This window comes from Motacilla alba, chromosome Z (assembly GCF_015832195.1).
Source record: "Motacilla alba alba isolate MOTALB_02 chromosome Z, Motacilla_alba_V1.0_pri, whole genome shotgun sequence".
NCBI lineage: Eukaryota > Metazoa > Chordata > Aves > Passeriformes > Motacillidae > Motacilla > Motacilla alba.
Genome location: NC_052046.1, coordinates 50,972,681 through 50,996,670, shown reverse-complemented (window position 1 = coordinate 50,996,670; position 23,990 = coordinate 50,972,681). Strand labels below are relative to the sequence as shown.

The window sequence follows — 23,990 nt, the reverse complement described above, 5'->3', positions numbered from 1 at the left end:
AGAAAAGGTGTGCAGGTAGGGAATTTCTGAAGTTGTGATGAGGAAAGAGGAAAAGGGTGCTGTGTAACTAAGAGAAAACAAGCCAAAGAAGGTAAAAGTTACACCCTTTTCCAATTTTGTACTGGAAGGATTGATTGTATTTTGAATACAAAGAGAAGACTGTGAAGGGACTAAGATAGGAGCCCAGAGCTGTGTAGGAGTTGCTGGGATTGAAGATGCCATATTTGGTTGTGATGTAGAAGGTGGGATTCACTTCAGTTCTGTTGGAAGCATGACAAAAACAGGCATAGTGTGATTTCTTGTCTATCTGAGGAAAGTCCCAATGAGGCTTTGAAATGATCCCTGATGTCATGAAGAGAAACCAAAAATTAAAAAAAAAATAAAAATCAGTGATAAAGTTAATGAAGAAAGGAATGAAAGCAAATGAAAACCCTGAGGGGAGAAGACTGAGGGCTGTGGAGAGTATGATCTCTGATGACATGAGAGAGAGGCCTGATGATGTATTGCACATAGCAATGTAAGAGCTTTTTCTAAGTGCGGATGTGTTACCCTGATTTTCTAAGACCTTGCTAAACCTTCTGATATTTGCATTCTTGTAACAAACTTTCTCACACACAGTTCTGTAAACAACTTATGTTTTGCATTCTTTCATGGAGGAGGAGAGAATTGATAGACTCTTAGTCTGTCCAGTGTCATTGGAGAGGTGGCACTGTCACCCTCCAATCCACTGTCACTTTTGGAAAATTATAAATGTTGGAGTCAGAAAATAAAGGTCCCTCTTTTTTGTTCACCTGGAGAGCAGCAGTGTCCGTGTCATCTTTTCGTGTCGTATTACGATACGGATGGTATTGGAAATGCATATTTTACAAGTATTTTACAAACACTGCCAGACTTTGTCCAGTCATCATGACTGGGCCCGGGAGCTGCTCTGAGCTCAGTAACAGCAGAGTGAAAGCCTGGAAAGCTAGTTTTTTTCTTGTCTCTAAAGGCTGCCAAACTGTAATGAAGCTCTTGCAGTCAGTGGAACTGTATGGTTGTGAGGCTGGTTTGTTAGTGTGAAATTTGATACCAGAAGCTATCTGTGTTTCAAAATAATATCATGGGACCAGAGGAAGACATCTGTGTTTCGGTTGTAAGTGATGTCCTGCTGCTTAGTTATTAATAGCGTCCTGCAGTCACATGTTTTTCATGGTGCCCCTCACTGAATCTCATAGTCTTGAATTCCAACACACCTTTTTAAGAAAACCTGACAAAAAAAGGAAAGAAAAATTAAAATATTTAACCTTGAACTTGGGATGCACCAAGGCCAGATCATGTCACTAAAGATGCAGGGCCAAGAAATGTGTTTGTTTTGCCACAGCTACTATGGGATCAAAAGGTATGAAGCTGAGATAGCAAAGCTCTGTGCAATGGCATTCAGCCACAAGATTGGATGTGAACATATCCAAGAATACAGTAACAAATGCAATCAGCAGCCAGACTTTTCTCTATTTCAATGAATACAGTGAATTTCAGTGTGTACAATATGTACAATTAAAATAATGAAAGCAAAAAAAATGAGGCTTCTCCCACCCACCATGCGCAAATCATTGTTCATGCAGAAGCAGCTGATTAGAGCTGTGGATCAGCTGTGCAAAATTAGAAGGGTGGTTTGTTCTGGCATGGTGTTGGGTGCTGTAGGGTTCAGCCAGCAGTGAGACAAATCTCTTTGTCCTAGCCTGTCTTATTGCTTTTTCAGCTCTACAAACACCACTGATGCAAATAGGAGCTACCTGTCAGTGCAGAATCAGCACTATAATAGACTCCACAGATAGCAGATTTGTAACATGCATAGAAGGGGAAAATTTTGCCCTTGGTCTGTAAATGACTTTATACATAGGGTTGTATGGAGGTCATTATTTGCAAACCATTACAGGTCCTCTCTGACCTGTAGTTAGGTGGCTGTAAGAGTTATAGCCAAGATTACAAAATTTTTATGGACGTATGTTCTACTGCCTTTTATTCCTCCTTGATTTTGTATAAAAACAGCCATGGGGCTAAACACAGCCATGTAAACAAAGTGGGAAGGTTTTTAATTTGAAAAGTAATGGGAATGAGCTATTTAGTAACAGTCTTTTAATTTGGAATATTCTTTTTCTATTTTTATCAGAAAGAATTAATTCATAAGTGCAATAGACGCTTGGATATGGCATTTCGATATTGCCAGTTCATGACATTTTAACACCTCATCATTCATTGCTTGAATCTTATGGATTGTGCTAGAGTGCAAATGTAAGCTGAACAGACACATTGTGAATGATTCTTCTCTTTCTGTAGCACCATGTAATTCCTGTTGTAAAGCTCTTTCTGAACTTTCTGTGTCATCATACAGGAGTTTTGTGCTAGCACTGAAGGCACATCTATATCTGGCTTTGCTGTAGAGTAGGTTTGTGTGTTACCCTTCGCATGTTGTACTCATCTCTTTCCCTCTTACTTAATGACTGTCTGTGTCACTGTACAGCTCACTGTTTCTTACCTCTGATCTTTTAATCTTTTTTTGATTTTTTTTTGCTATCATACAAAAATGTGTATTTCCATGGTGTGAGCAGAAGTGTTGTACTTCAGAGTTCAGGGCTAGAGGGATAATCTCCTTCTGAATGCAATTATTCCAGTATAGAATTTTTAATCCTCTATATACTTGGTGTAAGATAATGGTTGATGTATTATCTCATGACATTATTTCTGTAACTGTTAAGTAAAGAAGCTGCAGTGTTACTGTGGTGAGTTTTTATATTCTATTAGTGTAGAAGGCAACTGAATCTAATTCCAGTAGTAGCAATTTCTACCTTTGTCATTGTTACCATATTATCCTTGGTAAAGATGGCATTTCTAATCTCTAGACAGTGAAAGTAAATAAGTAATTAAAGGGAAATTAATCACATGGATGTTTTGAAAGTAGCCAATTTGTCTCACACGTGAACTCACTGTCTTGGACAACACTGTGCACTTCTTTGTGCTGACACAGCCTCTACTTCTGCTAATGCCCTTCTGTGTGACAGTGAGGACAGGAATCATCACATTTATTCCTTCTTGTAGTGGATGGTAAACAAAAAAAATCATTTCATATTTCCGCCTTGCTGGGTTTTGTTGGGCTGTGTCTCTTTCAAGAGGAAATTCCTATAGTCAATGATGTTTTGGCTGTTGGATGTTTTTCTTCAAGTTCACTTGGTTTGATCACATTTAAAAAGAAATCTTGGCTTAATAGTTTCCTATTTTTAACATGGTTGATTTGTTTAATAAAGGTAGCAGAAAAGTAGTTTTATAAACTAAGCTATGACTTCTGTGTAGAAGTACATTAGTAGGAGATGATTTTCTTTAGGACTGCTAGATGAGCCAAGAGAAAAGGAGGGTGCTTTGTGTTACAGTAAATAGCACCATAATTGGACCTACTGAAGAAAAGCTATTGGAGACAATTTATCAGAAAAGAGGCTGTAGAAGAAAAACTGAGGAATATGTTGAGGAGGGAAAAACTGAGTAAGAAGGAGGATGAGTAAAATTTAAGATAAATAGGGAGAAAATAATCACACACCTCCCTGTGTTTTATCTAATGGTAGGCTTTTTGCTCCCCATTTACTTCTCTCTATCACTTTTGTGCTAATCAATACAAAACAGCAGTTGTTTGAATTTTTCCTGCCACGCAAATTAAAACTTTTAATATAATTTTATTTTGTTTCATTCTATAAAGAGCTTTTCTTTAAAAATTAACAACCTAAACATCTCCTTTTTTAGGGTCAAATTCCTCGTAGAAAATATGGTCAAAGTTCTTTCAGTCCTCAGATTTATCAAAAGACTGGAATGTCACATTCTGCCTCAGTGGCACATAGTAGTAGCACAGGCAATTAATAGCATCTTTTACTCATTTACTGTAATTAACATAACGTGAGTAAACACAGATACACACACACATACATGTATATATAACTGTGTGTGTATTTAAAAGTATATGTAACATTTATGTTGTTAAGTGTCACACAGTCTGACATACACAAACTTTGAGCGGCTGTCTAGAGGTTGTCTTCGTGTTGTCTTGAATGAATTTATAGTTTCTTTTCAAGTATAGGTTGCAAATGGGCTAGTTTTGAGGAAGCCAAAAGAAAAATGCACATGGATATGTAAAAAACTGTAGTTAGGACCATGCTGTGGGAGCTCATTAATGATTCAGAATGGTTGGTTTCAGTTTTCCCTCCTTCCTTTCACAAGGCAAAATCCAATCAATAGTTTTCTTTCAAGGTCAGAACTGCTCCTCTGTGTCTGTCCTTCTCACAACCCTTATCCAGTCATAGGAGTGTTTTGGAAGATTTAATTACTATTTTATTTGAGATTGTCATCAATAACTCTTGGCATAGTTGGACTCGGACAGAAAGTCACATTATTATTGGAGAGGGCTCTGCTCTGATCCAACTGCAAGGGTGCTGCTTTTGTGAACAGCGTCATGTGAGGCATGAAAGGGGCTTTTCCCCTGCCATCTTATCCCCAGTAATACTGTGGTTGCATTATGGACAGGAAAGCTGTTAAACAGGGTTATATATCAATTATTTGATTTTGCAAGATTTGTAAAATAAAGTTGAGTTTGAGAAAATTTTGTGTCTTTGCAAGGGAAAGGTTGTTTTCATTGCATGGGCAATGATACTTCTTAATGTGTCTTAGTAGTTTGTTTTCCAGAGCTGCAAGTGAAAGATATATATATTTAAAAAATTTAATATGGTTTTTGTCTGCCTTTTTTCTAGATTTTTGATGCATTTCTTTTCCTTTATTTAGAATTAAATTCAGTGTAGGCTAAGTAAATGTGTTACATGCTCACTAGCTAACCTCACTTCCTGAAGTTCTATTGTAAATCCTAAGGGGAGTACCAGATCCAGTATTTTAATTGCAGCAAAGGAAACAATGTGCCTTTAATGGCAGTGGAAATATTTGTCCCTGTAAAATATCTTTCCTGTTTTGAGAAATATCATAAACAGTCAGACATACAGAAAAATATTTTAATATCTTTTGTTTAGAATCCTGTTAGAGTATTCTCTCAGCCAAGCATTTGCTTTCTGAATAAGCTGCCAAAATAGAGTTTTGATGCTTTGTCAAGAAGCAAGCAAGGCTGTGTATCTCTCCTTAAATGCCTCAGTTTTCACAAAGACATCATACTGCTTTACAGTGTCTGCTTTTTGAAAATTAAGTTCTGTGACTTAAAAGTGATATTTAAGATCTGTTAACTTGAGTAAAATGAGCTGAATGTATTTGCAGGAGCTAAAAAGTTTGGTCTAGTATAATTTTTGTATCGGCTGAAAAATAATAAATAACATTCAGGCCATCATCTCTTCCTTCTCCTGCCTTTTAGGAAAATCTGGACAAGATAAAGGTCAAAAGTCATGGCAGAGTTCAGAGTTATCATAATAATTCCAGGAGCAAGCTTCTGGAGCTCAGCTTTATTATAGAATATTATGAAATTATCACGCTTTTTGAACATGATGGATCCAAATTTGCTGTTGGTCATAATCCTGAATCAGTCAAAGAATGTCTACAGATCACTTTGCTCATTCTACTGACATAATATTTATTATGGCCTAAATAAATTCTTTATATATCCAATTGATTTTATGGTGTTAATAAAATGCTAGTAATAGAAAATCTATTTCTATTGCTGGTTTTTTTTAATGTTAATGTAATTTCCAAGGAAAAAGCTCTTCTTTGACTCATATGAAATATGTTGGAGGGAGTTTGTATGTACATATATATACACATAAGTGTGCAGTTACACAAATTTTCAAGTGATATAATTTAAATAGATTATTTAAACTGAGCCTTGCCATTTGGCTGGGATTTGCTTTTATGTATTTTTTATTTTTAGATGTTTCTCCCTACATTGAATTCATAACCTATGTCCAGGTCTGCTGGCTACAGATCTGCTGCCTTTGCATGTGAAGTTAATATTTTTTCATGTTGCAAAGAATACTCAGCACCGAATTTGCAATTCTTCTGTCCATGTTTATGTGATCTCAGCCACATGCTGAGGTACCTTGGAGTAAAACAGAGGGAGATTTAGTTGCATTAGCTGTTGTTTAGCTGCATGGGTATCTCCTGCCTTCAGCAAGGGAACACCAGGGTCTCTGGCACAACAGAGGGGCACCTGCAGAAGCTTTAGGCATCACAAGTTGGTTATAGGTTACTTTCAGTACTGGGTGTGAGGAGTAGTGTCAGGTGCTGAACAAGCTGTTTCAGTGTTAAGTAGTAAGGGGTTTGCCTCTATGTGGTACCCATCAAAAGCAAAAGTCCTGGACAAAACCATAAGCACCAAGTAAAAAAACAAAAAAAAAGCTTCATGCAGTATGACCAAGCCTTGACTCTGACTTTTGTGCAGTATATTAGTACCACAAGTTTGTCTTTGGGGGCCAAGAATATACATCAAAAAGAATTTGGCCAGTGACTGAAGATTATCTCCTTGCTGTTGATCATGAAGAATGATCTTGCAATTTTTAATAAATATTTTTAAGTGATGTGTGCTTCTATAGCTCTAAAACACATGTGCAATTTATGTCTGGTAGAATCCAGTCTAAAAATGCCAACAATGACAGTCTTTCTAATGTTATAGATGGTTATGGGTGAAAAATGTGGAATGAGGACAATCTAAAAGTATCACAATGGATGTTTTTTCTTCTGTGGTGTAGGAAAAAAATAAAGCAATTGATGAAGAAATATAAATTTAAAAACAAGTAGCATTCACAATTGCAAACCAAAATCTTGACATTAATTGCATTAATGGTAATGCATTCCATTCCAGTTCATGGTGAAGTAAAAGGAGTTGGTCTGGTAGATCAAATATGGCTTTCATTGCAAGACTGCGACAATGAAGGTGAGATAAAAAAGCTATTCAGACTAACCTGTAAAGAATGTTATTAAACATACCTGATTAATTATTTATTCTTAGAACAGATGTCGCTATAAAATACTACATATTTTCCAGTTATATTTTTTTAGGATGCATGTATCCTGTTATGTATATTTGTGTATACATGGATACATACATTTTTGTTCAAAAAAAAATACATGCAGTCAAAATTGTGAATAATTAATCATGCGTATTATGTTCCCTTATGAATCCAGGAAATTAATGTCAGGGCTTTGAACAGAACTTGAAAGGGATTTTTTTCTATTGAAATATTTGAGAAATTGGAATGGTCTAAATAACCATGTGAAAACATAAGTTGCTGTTTTGGTTGCTCATTACAAATACATTGTGAAGCAACTGTTACGAATCCATTGGTATAAGCAAACCTAGCTGTGTATCCATGGAGATGTTGCAAATCTTGTGTTTCGACTTAGGCTTGTGTGTGGTTTGGGTGGGGTTTTTTAAATTTTTAAACATTTTTTTTCAATCAACATCTTATTTTCCTGTCCAGGCAAGAGTAAAATCACAAAAGCTCTCAAGTACCTTTAATGCATTTTGCTGACAGAATGTCAAAAATTGCTTTGTGTTCCATCAATAGTAATTTATGGCAACACGCCTAAATAATTACCATTGGCCAAATGCCAGACTTCTGGGCCCTACACTAACAAATACTGGTACAATCATTTTGAAAATTAGAAATTCAGTTGCAATAATAGCATGCATCTCCCATAACTGACTCACCTCTTACAATTAACTTCATGTAATCAGAAATAACTTAGTCCTGCATTATCTCTTAAGTGGTCTCTCTGGACAGTAGTCACAGTGTGTGGTTTGCATATACTGTATAATTTGACTTGGTTCTGGGGCAGTGCACAGCAGTCTTTGAGGTTACCTGTAATGTCATCAAAGCCAATGGGACTAGGGTGTATTCTCTGGCCCATAGGGAAAGGCACAGATCGTGCCCACAGGTTTAAAACATGTTTCTCCCTCATTCTTCAAGTAGGATGGCCCTACAAGTACTTGAAAAAAATTTTGACACATGCTCTCCTTTGAAATGTACTGGAACAGTTTGTAGGAGAATGCTGTTTGTCTTAGATCAAAATAATAACTTACTTTAATATAGATTAAATAATTGTGGATAAAAGAAAAGAAGATACACCCCTGCATATTTTTATTTACTGGCAAATATGTGCCCTGAACCTCTTTGTCTTTGAAGTTTTTACCCTAGTACATGGGCCTGGAAGCAAGTAGTCTTGCACATACCATTTACACCAGAGAGATTTTGACTTGTTGACTACTGTTCGGATCTTCTTGTATGTCTGTTCCACGTCGTCTTGTGTGTCTGAATTCACATGATTACCCAGGTATGAAGGAGTCACTCAAGCTATAGTTTGCAGTAGCCTTTCTCCATGTAAGTCTTGAGTTTATTTTTTGGGAGGAGGCTGGGGACATGGTGATGACATGGGAACCCTATCTTATTAAAGAAAGAAAGGCAGGTGTTAGCACTGTTGCTGGTTTGTGCAGTGGCTGTAGCAGAAGTGGAGAAAATCACCTTGGCCAACTCATCATGGCCAAAGCATTGCCAGGTTCCATGTACTCCTGACCTGCAGCTGTTGCAAGCTACAACCTGTTTAGTTTCTGGACCCCAAAAGTAGGCCTTCTGTTTGCCTGACCAAAAAGAGTCAGGTGTATTGGTATGCCTTCTTATTGATTGAAAAGTCAATATGACTGTGAAGACTGAGGACTCTGCTGTTCTTAAAAGGCTCCTTTAGGGGAATTGTCACCAGGGAAAGCATGAATCTCTCTTCTTTTAGAGGAAATATTGTTTATTTCAAATGCAATTCAAATGCATTTTGTTAACCTTAATACATTTACGAGATTATTCTCTGTGTAGAAAAAGGTAAATTCAGAAGGCTCACCTCAGCAATGCTACAGTGATAACTGAGCAATAGAAATCCTCCTTTTCTGGTTCTGTCTCTACAAAGTTATATGACAATAATATGCTGGAGAGTGGTTTTACTTGACCTGGTAATAGGACAGGAGTTAGGGTTTCACTAACACAGAAAGGAAAGGGATATTTCCCATTTCTGTTTAAACACCATGGAAATTTCTGTTCCTAGCATGTCAGTGGTAGCTGGCACTCTTTGGCAAAGAATATTCAGACAGAAATTCAAAGTCATATAACATATATGGCATCCTGTGTGCCAGATGTGGATGTAAACCTATGCACTCTACTTGCAGGAATACAGTTTGAAATAAGAGAACAGTCTTATTCAGCGATTTGCTGATAGCCTGCTCTGGCAGCTATGGCAATTACACATAGTATATAGTATAGATTCACATCTCATTTATTTGATGTTAATTAAATTTATAATTACATAGTATCACTTAGTAAAATTGTTTGCTTTTACTATAAAGTGCCTGGATCTACAGGTGGGGCTTTTTGGTAGTAATATAGGTGGAATTAGCATATTAAATGTACGTGATTTGTTGCATCAAAAGAGGTAGAGGTAGAATTCATAAATACGATGAGTGGAAACTTCCCTTTTCCCAAGACCACTTTTCTTGGTGTATCCTGTGAAGAGTGCTTCTTTGAATGGAGAACCATTTTGTGTCCATGTGAAACTGAGAACAGAGTAAAGCGAACCAAGGCTAGACTGGAGTAGGTGCACATGGTTTTCACAATGGCTCCAAGTAGATAGGATGTGGAAGATTCAAATTGCTTCAGTTAGTACTGTTTTGTGAAGTATTTTTCCTTACAAATATTCTTCATTTTCTGCACTGGGGAGGGATTCCAATATACTGTAATATCCAGGGAGAAAGAAAATTTATAGAGCCTTGAAATAGGCACAGGACCGGAATGCACATTCTTCAAACTGCCTACAAATATATGGAAAACTTTGAAATGACTTTTCAGGAATGTAAAACTAGGCCTAGGTTCAGGAGGAAACATCCTGTGCCTCATCCTTCACCACCCTCAAAGGCCATGTCTTACTGCAGGAGACTACTTTAGCTGAAGTTCAGTGGATGGCAACTCGAAGGCTGTCTCTTTCCCGTTCTGTGACATCAGACTTGTGGTAAAGAGATAAGTAGTGACATTCTTTCACTCTTTTGTCTTTTTCCCATGGGTTACTGGCCACCAACTGAATGTAACTCCATTCACCAACACTCTGTGGGCCCAGCTATCCAGATAGTTTTTAACCCTGAGAACAGTGCACTCATCCAAGCCCTGAGCAGCCAGTTTCTCCAGGAGAGTGCTGTGGGAAATGCTTTTAAAGGCTTGACTAGAGTACAGGCAGACAACATCCACAGCCCTTCCCTCATCCACTAAGTGTGTTGCCTTGTCATAGATGTAGACCAGGTTTTCAATCAGAGCAAACATCTCATAAATACATTCTGTGTGGTCCTGATCACCTATGGGACCTACATCTTAAGTTTTCAATCAAGAGAGAATTTGTGGGATGAAATATTTGAGATTGGATCAAAATGGGGCAGTGATCTCTGGTCCTGGACTTAGAAGTCTGCAGAAGATGGAGGAAGAAGAGATGCACAAAAATCATATAGTTTATCTTCATGTAACGTAATATTAATGGGACTAGCTGAAATTTGGCTCTTGGTTGTTTGGTGTCAATCTGTTATCTTGATCGTTGATCACAATCAAGATAATGATGACTTTTTTTTTGCCATGTGGAAGTACTTGATTAGTAGTGACTGTAAAGGAAGGCAGTTGAAATTAATGAAGTAAAGAAACCCCATAGTTGTTTTACTAGAGGCACTGAGTGATTATGAGATGCACCTTTTAAGAATTGTTCAGATTTCATAGACACAAGATAAAATGTCATAGCAAGGAAGATGAAGAATTGCTCAATAACAGCTATGAGGACGGTAATTGATCAAAGGTGATAATATTGTTGTAAGGGAACAGTAAGCAAAATAATCCCATTATAAATGAACATATCTGATACAGTTCCATAACTCCTATTTTATTGTAACAAGCACTGTAATTTCCCTAATTTCTATATAAAATCTCTCTTTCCTGGTCTTATTAAAAGTCATATATTGAAAATGCGGAATATTTAGAATTACTCAAGATAACTGGATGGTAGGGTTGTTTTCAATATTTGGGTAGAAACAGAATGGCTTGAAAATTGGCAGTGATTCTCTTTTTCAAAGGGGCAAGACATAATTATACTGTGTCTTTCAAGTGCTCTGATCTTCCTTGTGGCTGTAAACTGATGCTTGTCAAAACTGTAGCTGCGTAGTGCCATTTCTGTATTTTACGTGCATACCAATGAGTGCATTTAAACACAAATTCTATATATAGAATAGGATATCATAAGGTAAAGGGCCTTCTTTCCTAGGAGCTTTGACTTTTAAAGTACTTGCAGGAAGCTTTGGGAAAGCATCCCTTGGTTTATTGATTGATCTCTCAGGCATACAGTGTTTCATGCAAATGAAGTGTAAAATAACCTGCAGATATCCATTTTTTAAAATGTGTATGCAAATAGTAATTGCTACACTCTTTCCTGTGGGTTGGGTTTCTACTAATGCACATATTCTGTGGTTCTGTGGGGAGCTGTTATTAATGCCGGGTTTTGTTTTAGTTTCTGAGCAGTTGCTTATTCACACTCTCGCTTTTTTCCTTTAACTGTCCCTGAACTAGAAGCTCTGTAAAATATACGTACTGTTTGTCTCTGAGCAATGGTGGTTTGAGCTTCAGTTCTCAATGTCCTTGACTGACTAATCAATAAAAAGCAAAGCAACTACAGCGCGAGCAGCCGTACTGTAAAAGGAAACTTCTGATGGATATTGCGCTGGAAGTCATGAGGGTAATGACTCTCATTGAGAAAGATACAATGTTTTCGCCTTCAAGATTGCAGAGCACAAATCTTTTCTTTTCTGTTGCCTGCTTGGAAAATGAAAATCATATCCAATGCATCATACTGGGAAATAAAATCAAAAGTCCAGATCAAACTAAAGAAAAACAGATTAAGACATTAAATGATCCTTGTTAATGGTGAAGAGGACAGTTAACGCAAAATATTTTTGGCCTCTAAAATGTTGAGTAAAAAGGTCCAGTTTTATTATCTCTTATTTCTAACTTCTTTTACACTGAGAACAGCTTTATGAGGTTCTATACCTAAGTATGTGTAATTCTGTTTGACCTCCATTCTCATTTCATAAACTTCTAGATTAATGAAACAAACAATTAAATAGTTTGAATACTGGCTGCAATACGGACATTGATGACTACAATTTTATTATGCTTATTTGGAAATCTAATACAGGTGGAAGCATCCATAAAATTACAAGCTATGCACCCTTATCTGTGGAGCATAAATTTAGACATTAGAGGAAGACACAGTTATAGTGGAAAAGAAATCTTTATAAATCTTTATAATCTGCATATTTTGAAGAAACTTTTAAGCTTTGGGTTACTGTAAATAGTCCTGAGTTTAATATGATTTTGTGTTACCTTCCTGTTCTAAGTAATTGAAGCATATAAAAGGGTCAAAATGCTTTGTCTTGACGTATAACATCATGGGTCAGACTATTTTGTCTCTTCTGGTCCTAGTTTTCTCATTTACTAAGTAAATTTGGTTACAGGAAAATTGGATGAGAAAATAGAGACTGATGTTGAATTCAGTTACAGAATTTTCTGTGAATTCCTGGCCTCCAATAAGTCGATATGTTTGTCTTCTATACATGCTTTTATCCTTAGTTTAAAAAAGTAATATTTATGCTTATCATTAGAGCTCTTAATTACATGAATTAAAAATATGGTCTTAGTACTTCATGAGGTAAAAACTATTTTTAGATGAAAGAAAAAATTGTAGTGGATGTGTATTTTTTGTGCTCTGAAACAAAAGGCAGTATTGAGCCTGGTGCATGTAAAATCTCCAAAATCCTAAGAAAATGTATGTATTTCTTCAGAGAATTTTATCTTCTGCTGCTGTGTATGCATTGCTCTAAGACAAGACATTGTTCTTCCTCGTGCAACAAAAATTCTGCAGAAGCTATCCAGGAGCCTCTTCTTGCTTTCCAACAAAAACTAGGTGACATTTTGTCCTGATTTTGCCACAGCATTAGCCAGCACTGCTCTTTGAGGCAATGGCTCAGATCCAAGAAGCAAATAAAACTAGGAATAAATTGTTTCATTTTCTTTCTTTCTTGAAATGAGAAACTGGCAAATTTTATAAGGCTACTTTTGTCAGTAATACAGCTGCATCTTACCTTTGCCTTCTTCCTTTCCAGTCATCAGCTTGAACTTTCTCCATAGGAATCACAGTTCATGTAAAAAGAATGAAGAGATACATGCCATGTATGCTCAATTTACTCTGCAGTAGAAAAAGTAAACTGTACATTGATTTTTGATTAAATGCTTTGTTTAGATCAGTGCCACAAACAATATTCTGAATAAACCTTTTGAAAATCTTATGCAATATTAGAATAAACATTACGCACTTGATGAAGAGAGAATATGGGATGAGACTTATAGAAAGTTTCAGTTGTTGAGCACTTCTTTTGCTTGTACTTTCCCTTGAATGATTTGGTTTAGATACTTGGTCTCCAAATTTATGCAACTCATATGTAAAGACATAATTGGCAAGTGGGATGTGAGTACATAAAACTTAGTTTTGTGTTCAGTTAAGTCATCATTATGGTAAACTTCTATTTATTCTGACAGAATGTAGGTCAGGTTGTTAGTGACTAAGAAAGACTGACTTCAGACCTCCAGTTTATTACAACTCATTCAAATGTAGTATTTCAAATCCTGTTGGAGCAAGAAGGATTTTAGGCAACTAAAATTTAGCATCTTGCTTTGTGAAGAAAGTTCAGAAGATGACTATCATGTAACATTTTCATTCCTAAATAACTTAGGTGGTGTCTCGTAGGGGGCATAACCAGTGAGAAGAAATGTGATTGATATTTTTGGGATTGGTAGAAATTGAATCCATGAATGTGTGACTATCTCAAGAACAGCGATTTTTCCAAATATGTGAATTAGATGTTATGATGTTACAATGCCGTTGACTGGTCAGGTTTTTTGTTGTGTGCTGGTTCAAGATGGAAAAAATTGGCTTCTTTACATTTAAAAATAATCATGTTTAAAGGCTCTTCTTTCAAAATCATTACAGTAGGTATAAAGGTAGTGGATTTGGTGTTATACTTTTCCTTTCATGCTTTCCTCTCTAATGAATCGAAAAGCTGGGAACAGTTAGTTGGTGGCATTTTATTCAGCTCCCAGTCAGAGTAAACTCCTAGAACAGTACAGATCATCCAGTATCTGAGATACAGGTCTGCAAAACTCATGACATAGTCAGCTGTAGTACTTCTAGAAAGTAGGATTAAAAAAAGTCCTCACTGGTAGCTCAACCAGATCTTTATTAATAATATAATTCAAACTACTCTTTCTATTAAGCAGTTAGGCTTAAATTTGATGTTCCCAAAATAGTGTACTCCAGATTCTTTATGATGTTTGTTTAAAGACTAGTAATTAATTCAGTGCTGATTTCAAAGCTTTTTGAATGAAGACCTGCTATTGGAAGTAAAGTTATAATATTTTAAACTACTTATTATTTTCTTTACTGTCTTAGACAAATTTGCATTTCAGAGAGACACATACATAATGTTCCTTTAAAGGATGAATGAAGTTCTGTCATTCCTTGTACAGGGAAGATGAATAGTTTGTTTCTGTCTTCCACTTTCATTTTGACGTTCTTTTATTTTTATTCTTTAGTGTACTTTCTTCTGCAAGTCTGAGTGGCAGCTTATATAACAGCAGTGTGCTTTTAAAACTAATATTAAACTCAGAATCTTGCACCTCAGCAGCAACTCAAGCCAAAATCAAGCTTTGCCTCAACCTGCCTAACTGACTGCATTTGAACTCTGAGAAGTCAAATGGGAAGCTGGCTGTTAGAACACAAGAAATCAACTTTCTAAATATTTACTACCCATAATATTTTGCCTTTTTTAACTGAATGTCTCCAAATAGTCAGAGATCCCGTGTACAAATGAAGTTTTGTTTTTTAAAGCAAAAATTCTGTTCAGTTTCTGCATCTTAATATTTATCCTGTTTCCTTGCTCCATTGTCCCACTCTGCCCCCCTCCCCACAATTATTTTGTATTCATATATCCTTTTTTATGTACTGCACCTGGTTTCTTTCCTTGTTTTAGTGATTAAAGTTAGTAAACTCTCATCTTTTTTTCACCTTTCTCTTTCTTTTACCTTTTTTCTTTCTTTCTTGTTTTTTGGTTTTTTTTACTCCTTTCTGTTAATAAGTTTTTCCTTAAAATATGTTTTTATTGTGATTAATTTTTCTGCCTTTAATAGGAATTGCAGGACTCCCTTCCCCTTGTGGACTTCTTGACTCCTGTAGACTGCTCACTCATAGGTCTGATGTTTCTCCAATAATGGTTGTTTTAGATGCCACTGATGGCTACCAGGGTTACTAAAATACACACAAATGCAACTAAGAATATAGAATAATAGAATTACTTCAGTTGCAAAATATTTTTAAGATCATCAAGTCCAATCATTAACTTAACACTATCAAGCCCACCGCTAAACCATCTCCCTAAGCATCTCTGGTGGTTTACAAGAGCACATCAGCTTGCCTTCCTTAAAATAGTTGTACCACCTTTTCCATACCCCTGGCCCTCCATCATGACTTATGTGAAGTTTGCAGGAGTTGTAAGCAGATCTGGTTTGTACCTGTGTTTTGCCTGTGTACTGTACACTAAATATTAGTTAATTAGTTGACAACTTCTCAAATTAAAATTCAGTGTCTTAAAACACACTAATATGATTTCACTGTGACTGCAGCAGACCAGGTAAGGAATAATCTAAAAGTCAGAAAAACCTTTCCCTTGCAATGATTTACTCTGGTGTTAAAAGTGTAGTATAAATGTGTGTTTTTATGTAAATACATGCATGTGTCCTTTGTCTTAAGTTGCCAAGAACGTATGCAATCTCCCATATTTAAGAAAGCAGAATTCCAGGAGAGGTCGGAATGACTTAGGAAATTCAAGAGAAAAGTAGCATCCATGCAGTAGACTTAATTGTAGACTACTAAAAACCCCAACGATATTTCTTATTTTCTAACCTATAACGTCTAAACATCCTTCAGATAATTGCTTACTGATCTGAAATGAGGCTTTCTGCAACTGATGCTCTATTTTTGTCTGTGAATAATCAGATTCCTTTTTTGGCACCTTATATGAGACCTTAATAACTGCTTCAAGGAAAAGGAATTTTGCTGCACACTTTTGGGAATGTGGGATTGTACAAAGCTAGCGAGTTCAGCGTCTGTATGTGTGATTAGTTACTTCCAGGGTAGAAACAAACAAGAAAACGCAATGCACATGAATTAGTCATTGCTGCTGACAGTGAAATTTTACTTCTCTTGAAGCTGATAGTGTAAGTCCCATTCATTGAAAGTAAATAAAGATTTGGCTCTGAATTGTTTAGATTTCTGTGGAATTTGGGTAAGCTTTCAGTCTTCACAAACACTGAGAACTTATTAAAACAAGATTAAAATGCCCACAAAACTGGACAAAAACTACTACTGAAGTTTACATTTGCTGACTAAGAGTAAAACTCTCACATGTGTTTTTTTCAAATGTCATTAGAACAAGTAATGGTGGCTGTCAACAGTGATGTACATAATAACTCAACTGCATCAGATAACAACAGACTAGGTAAGGCAATGCTGTTCTAGAAAGTATTTGTGCCATAAAGTCAGCTAGTTGAATTCCACACAGGACCCTATGTAGCTTTATAAAAAAATTCTTATCCTTAGCCAGCCAGGTAAGTTTTGGGGGATAGGTTTTTCCTTCATCTCAGAGCAGAACAAATCCTGGTGATTTTTATATATTTCAATCATATTTAGTTGTTGATTTTTAAGTTCCTCTTGATATTTAAATACAATTAATTTCAAGATAATTGACTAGTATTTCTCCCAGCTCCACCTTTTTCTGCCATTACAGAGGCAGTTAATGCTGCTAAGGGCAGCAGCCTGTTCAGAGCAGGCAGAAAAGATGATGTGCACAGAGCTAAGGTGTGAAACAAAAGTTAGAGAGGATCCTGGTACTTACTTAGAGTAAGTCTGTGACATAGTAGGGTACCCTACAAGTAATTGGTGTACCAAACTAAAGACAGAGTACTTGATTGGGCACATTAGGCTGTTCACCATCAGCCTTGGCACTAGGCAGAGCACTCCGCTGAGGTTTTTCTAACCCATACATAGCACAGTCCCTGGTTGGAGAATTCTAGACTTACTGCATTACAGCTCAATCTGAGTATGTTGATATGTTAAAGACAAAGAAATAGCACACGTTATAAATTTTTATTTAACAAATAAAATCTTTAGCCACAAGATAGAGGTAATGTCATCATTTTCATAAATCCATGTATAATTTTAATCTAATTTATGTATGCTTTAAATGCTTTTTATGTATATGTGTTTGATTGTCAAGTATTCATTTGTGTTTGGTCTTTTGTATTGATTTTTCTTTGACTTTTTTCTTTTTTAAGCATGATTTCTCACACTTTATTTTGTTTTTTTTAGGTTTTGTTTTATTTCATAAGATCCCACTGGATGGGTAAATGAAATAAGGAAAAGATGAGAGAGGGGCTGTTGAGCTTGTGGAATCTGTGTGCTGCACTGTAGGGAGTGGACAGTGTTCTTGCCCAGTGAAGTGCCACCTCCCTTGGATTTCTCTTTTAAACATTGGTTATGTTTGGAGAACTATAGAAGTACATTCAAATCAGTAGCTGTTTTTTCCAAGAGCAGGGAAAGGTGAAGCCCTGAGGCAGCTAAAAAAACTCAAGAAATTCCAGAAATAAGCTACCACACTCTTTCCTATTGACTTGTCCTCACTGTGTCTTCCAAAATGACATTGAAATGAAATTATATTATTTCCTCTGTCAATTTTTTTTTCTGTTTGAACTTAACTGGAAAGATGTTGTTTTTATAAATAATATTTATCAAAGGTGAACTGCAAAGCTGCTTTTATTTTATTGAATTAATGCCTCTGCAAAATTTCTACAATGCTTAGTTTGAGTGTGTGTGCAAGCTCACTGATTTCTGTGGAAATGCTCACATCCTTAAAGTTAAGTTCTTGTGTATTTGCAGGATATGGCCTTAACTCCTGAAGCAGTAAATTGCAGAGCTGGCCCTGCAAATCTTATTATGTATGTAGTTCCACTGACTTTACCAGGAAGATGGGGAGTCTGCGTCATATACAGAAAGGTGGCAATACTATTTGGTGCATTTGGGTATTGAACCAGTGCCATCATTAGACATTCAGTTAGGTTGTGATTACTCAAGAGAGTCACTAAGTTTAAATAAGCACACAAATCTGTAGTAGGCCAGAATGCTGATTCTGAGCCAAGAGCAAGAAGAACAATGGTATGTGGCTGGTCCTTCAGAAGTAGACTTAGAGGCTTGTTTAACTGTTCATATTTAACTGTGAAGTATGCTTCAGAATGTGCTTTACTACACTGCAGAGGAGAGTCCACTGTAACAAGTAAAGCCAAACGAAGGCATGAGCATATTTCAAGAGTAGGGCTGCTTTTAGATATAGTACTAGAAATTAATTTTCATTTGATTTATGTATAAAATCCTGAGGGTCTACTTTCATCTTTTCCATTTAGGGAATTTTAAGAAGTATGAAGTTTCAGGGTTTTTTTAACTGAGAGTTAGCTACAAAGACTAGTAGTGAAAGACTGAGGTAGATGCTTACGTTACTGTGTATTCTGATTAAATTTTTGAGATATGTTTTGAATTTAATTCCTTACAACTCTGTCTACTGAAATAGATGGTATTATTTTGTCCCTAATGTATTTGCTTTTCATTGTTACCTGTTTTTAACTTCAGCCATTTCCACTCTTCCATTGTAACACTATTGCCTTTTATTTTACTGCAGTCTTTTAAGGCCATACACCATCCCTCTCTTTCTACATTAATGTCTTGACTCTTCAATTCTATTTCTGTGTATTTACTTGCTTTTTCCCTTCTAAGACTCTTAATCCTTCCAACTTTTCTTGTGTTCTCTTGAGTTTCTTGCATTCAAATTCTTTGTTCCTGCTGTGCTCAAGTTTCAGAAATATCCTTATTAGTCAAGACATGCATCCACATTTGCATACTTCTAGGCCTATGTAGGGAGATACTTCCTTTCCCTTTCCACTAGTTAGGGAAGGGGAGATGCAGTCACTAAAAATCTGTCCCAAAGATGTATTCTGCTCTCCATATTAAAGAAGAGGACAGAGCTGGAAGTCTACTGATGACCTAGGAATCTAGGAATCGTGTTGTCTTTGTCGCCCTGCACATACTGTGGTGATTTGGGGAGGGATGGCAGCAATTAAGGATATCCATCATAGTTCCTGTTTGAAGTTAGATGTCATCAAGTGCTCTGCTGTTCCTGAGAAAGAGTACTAGGAATGTCTGCCTTTTTTCCTCCCTAAGTCTGTGTCTTACAAGACATGGTCTTATTTTCCAGAGATCATAACTTTCTCTTCTGCTTACTGACTCATTTTACCTTCCTTTTAATTATTTTCTTCTTGGACTTCTTGCTTATCTGTGAATCTGTCCTCCTGTTGAGATAATATCTGGTGTCATAGAGGTGATTCTAAATCAGTAGACAATCATCTAGTGGCAATATTTGAACTAAAGTCAGTGGACTTACATTAAACACATATTGGATCATGAGCAGAGTTTGACCCAGTAGCCCAAACCCCAGTTTGCTGAAGTTTTGCTGGGACAAAGTCAGCATATTTCAGTTATGTGTTCACAATTTATTGCCAAATTAATGAGGTGAGAATCTGAACCCTTTTCTTTTGGCAGGGAAAAAGCAAACTTGCAAAGCTGGAATTTGGCAGTTGACTTTTGAAATATTTAATCTTAAAAAGTAGTTCTTTCTGATTCATAGTATTTATATGCATAAATATGCACAGTTATTGATTGGGGATTTTACATATTTTTTTTGGTAATTTATTTTGTAGCACTTTGCAGTTCATCTTTATCGGATAGGGGTAGGTTTTACCTTCAAATGTTTCAGAATGTACTGACACAGTATTTTGGATTTTATGTAATCATGGAGGTACTTTAATAAACAACTGATCTATGCACCACTGAAATATATATATATTTTTATATCTGTATTGTAGAATATCCTTCTTACATATTTTGTACTACATTATGTTAGGCACTCAATACATTATTATTTAATGCAGATATTCACAGAACATTATGGATTACAGCACATTATTTGTTACTAATAATGTTTTAGCACAAATGTTTAATGCTTGATGGAAAAAAACTATATGTTCCTAAAATGGTTTTTTCAGTATGTGGACAGAGCCTCTTAAAGCTAAGGGAGCTAAACTTTTTAACATGGAAATTATGATACCCACTAGCTTCTGTCTTTCAGCTTGATTGTAAGTGACATTGCTTGTAACTGTAGAGATTCTGATCTGCCCAAATGATGTTGGTTTACAAAGGGCTCACTTAATTCAAATTCTTGACCTCCTTAAAATAAAGTGAGACTGAAACTCATACAGGAACCATTAACATGGTAAAAATTGAAGAACTTCCAGAATTTGACATTAAAAAGCTTTTATATTGTTTTACTGAGCAATAAAAAAGGCTATGAAATGTCTAAGGGCAGAGTTGCTTTTTTTTTTTTTTTTTTTTTTTTTTTTGCTGTGCCAGACATGAAACTAAAATAAAAGCCTATTTCTAACGTTCTGCTAGAAGGGGTTTATTTGTACTAGAATTTATTTTAGATGGACATTTAATATGCTCAGAGACATGTTGAGATAAGCTGTTGAGCAGTTTGATGGGCAGATTAGTCTGGGGCCTGGAGAGGAAGCACTGCTGGGAGTGTTTTGGTGTGAGGCAAGTCATGTCATCCAGTCTGTTAAATAAACCTGTTTCTGTTGAATGTGATGGAAGTTTGACCAGGGTCCAGGTCTATGTTGCAAAGAAGTGCATTGTTCCCAGGCAGAGGTCAGAGCTGTGCTTGCTGCAGCTGCCTGTCATGAAAAGCGAGGTGGGAGCAGTTGCAAAATGTCTGTTCCTGAAGAAAGCTGTCTAGGGACCATCTCTTTTTTTAGTCGGAGTCCTGGGAGCTCACAGCCAGGGCAGACTGAGGCTGCTATGAGATATTTTCGTGGCAATATGTGTCTTGACTATCATAACCTGTGAAAGGCAGTCTTCATCCTTTCCACTGCCTTTATCTACCAGCTGGACCTCTCCCAGGCAGCAGTGAAGCAAAACATGCATTTCAGTGGGAACAAGATCAAGATCCCTGGAAACAGCAGACATTGCCAAGAAAACCTGTGGACAGCTAGTTGAAAACAATTTTACTTCAAATAGTTCTTGTAGGGATTGTTTTTTTCTTTTTTGGCTGTTGACAGAAGCACTGAAAATCAATTTTTTCCTAAGAAAGCAAAATTCTAACCCTGGTTTTTCAAAAACTATAAAACATATGGAATTCTGCCATATGAAAATGACCCATAAGCTTCCAAGTGGCTCTTTAAACAGAAGCCTTCATACAAAGTTTGTCAATCCCTTTACCCAATTGTCCATGTTAAGTTGACAACTAATCATCACCACGAAGGCCATCACTTTGTTTGCATTTATTTTAATGCTTAAAAACTTGCAAATGATTTGTAAAGTTGTAAGTTATTATACAACAGATTAAAAAAATCACCCTAAGCTCTTTTTTAATTCAGCCATTTTTCCAGTTAATAATAATTATTATTGTTAACAATAATAATATTTTATTATTTGAAATAATTCAAAAGTTATTAGTAGACTGAGCAGCTAAGTATTTTGTTCATGTTTATTTCAAAAGAAATCCCTAAAAGCTTAGGTTTTTAGTATTTTCTTCTTCTCCATCATTCTCTCTGGCTTCTTCTCTTCCTTCCAAATTTTAGTTGTTCTGTTTTCTGTTCTTCAGAGAGCTCAATGTCCTACTTTGTGAGTTGTGGTAAGCTCTCTTCTTCTTAGGGCACAAATGTGTAGTGCCTTGGAATATCCTTTTGAAGGACTTTGCCATCATTATGTGATGGTGTAAAGTATTCCAGATTATAATGTAGATCCACGTTGTGTGAGATTTTCATCATCTGATCTCCAGAACATGTGTTTGTGGGTGGTTGGAAGCATTGAGCATGAATGCAACATCACAGAGTGCACAGAGAATGCTGGTGCTGTATATTTCACATGTCACAGCCCATTTCATTGTCCCACTTCCATAGCAATGGTTTTGCTTTTGTTCATACAAAATAAATCTGCTCTGAAGATAGCAAATGATGCATTGATTGGAAATAAATATAGCTGTTCAGTTCCACAAGCATGTATGTGACTGAACTTGGAGAACATAGTATTCTCTTTTAATCAGCCTCGAGATTAACTGGTTGACTTACTTTTTTCCAAAAAAAAAATGCAATAGATTGGAAGAGCCTACATGAGAGCATGTATTATTTTAGTATGGACATGCTATAGCCTTCTAATTTTAATAGCAACCTTCCATGACTAGCTATATTTTTGCAGCTGCAAGGAGTGTGTTGGATAAGCACGTGTTCTGGCCTGCAGCAGAGTTGTAGGCAGCATAGAGACAAACTGCTTTCATTTTGAAGAGGGCTATTCCCCCATGGTCTCTAGAGGCAGCAAGTCACAGCAGGGTTACTAAGCAGATTACCTCTTAATATAGGAGGAAACTTGTCTCCCTGCATACAAATTTTCACTGTTACTTTGTTCCTCAGCTGGAATGACAAGAACAACCATATAAAATTTCAGCGAGTTATCTGATATTCAAGGAAGCAAAGGGTAAAGTCATGGATTTCTTATTATAGCTTTGTTTTTTCTTTGATGTAAGCAAAGTAGGGCTCCCTTGTCAGGTTATGTCCACCAAACAGAAAAGAAATCCTGTTTTTTTCTGAGTATTTTAGTATTTTTAGAGGGTTTTTTTTAAACACAGCTATTTCATAGGTATCACTGACTTTACTAGTATGAGAGCATAATTGGGCTGCCACACAACTGCACAAACCCACGACCAGAGTCTTAAACAAATACTCTTCAAATCTTTCACTGCCATTCAGAGCACTCTGTTCCTGAGTATTTTTTTATACGTCAGGCTCAGTTTAAAAACAGGAAGAGTCATTAAGTTGATTTAAAAGTATAGAACTTTAAATTTTTTTCCCAAAGTATTTTTTTCACACATGGAAAAAAGTAATATTCTAAATTTTAGCACAAAATTGCATTCTATCATAGCATCACACCATGAAAGCCGAATAGCAGGACAAAGGCAGTGGGTTCAAACTGATGCACAGGAAGTTCTACCTGAACATGAGGAAGAACTTCTTTGCTGTGCAGGTGACCAAGCACTGGCACAGATTACCCAGAGAAGTTGTGGAGTCTCCCCCAGTGGAGATATTCAAGAACCATCTGGACACAATTCTGTGCCTTGTGCTCTGGGATGACCTGGCTTGAGCAGGGAGGTTGGACCAGAGGTCGCATTGTGGTCCCTCCAATTAATTCTGTGATTCCGTGGTTTAAAAATTTTTTGCTGTTATCCATCAGCAAGCTGTGAGTCTTTTCTCCCCCTCTTCCCTCTAATTCTTTGTGTTGAAAATCTTTCATGTTTCTTGTAAGTAGCAGACAATCATTGTTTTTATTCCCAAATACTACCATAACACTTTGCACAATCTATAAAAAATGTATTACATGAAATTACTTTTAACAGGCCAATAAAGTTCTATAATTTCATATCATTGTGTCTTTCACTACCTGTAAATTGATCACATCTTGTATTTCATTAGTAATAATGCAGTGCATTGAAAAATATGTCAATTTTTGAGTTCCTCACCTGTTACATGTTGTTATAAAAAGGCTACTGTTGTCTTTGTGTTCCAATAAGAAGTGAGATTCAACTCCTTAATTATATTTTTATAGCATCATTAATGGTTATTTTATTTATGAAGCATCCCCCCCCAACTGTTTGCAGTAGTTTTATTTCTATTTAGCATACTTTAATTTAAATGTATTTATCATTAACATGTACATTC

At 36.2% G+C, this 23,990-nt stretch overlaps 1 protein-coding gene across 8 annotated transcripts in view; it reads left to right on the top strand.

The window, feature by feature from the left end:
* NTRK2 (neurotrophic receptor tyrosine kinase 2) overlaps positions 1 to 23,990 on the top strand; it is a 195,924-nt gene that overhangs the window by 74,353 nt on the left and 97,581 nt on the right. Inside the window, exons 12-14 of one of the 8 annotated variants that reach the window (XM_038125702.1) lie at positions 6,809 to 6,880; positions 16,550 to 16,618; positions 17,488 to 23,691. The exons of 3 other annotated variants lie outside the window; for them this stretch is intronic. In XM_038125702.1, the coding sequence (XP_037981630.1) occupies positions 6,809 to 6,880; positions 16,550 to 16,618; positions 17,488 to 17,525 (179 nt within the window). In that variant the 3' untranslated portion in view covers positions 17,526 to 23,691. Of the gene's footprint in view, positions 1 to 6,808; positions 6,881 to 16,549; positions 16,619 to 17,487; positions 23,692 to 23,990 lie in introns of those variants that run through there. 4 more of the 8 variants (XM_038125704.1, XM_038125703.1, XM_038125706.1 and 1 more) reach the window with 4 other exon arrangements.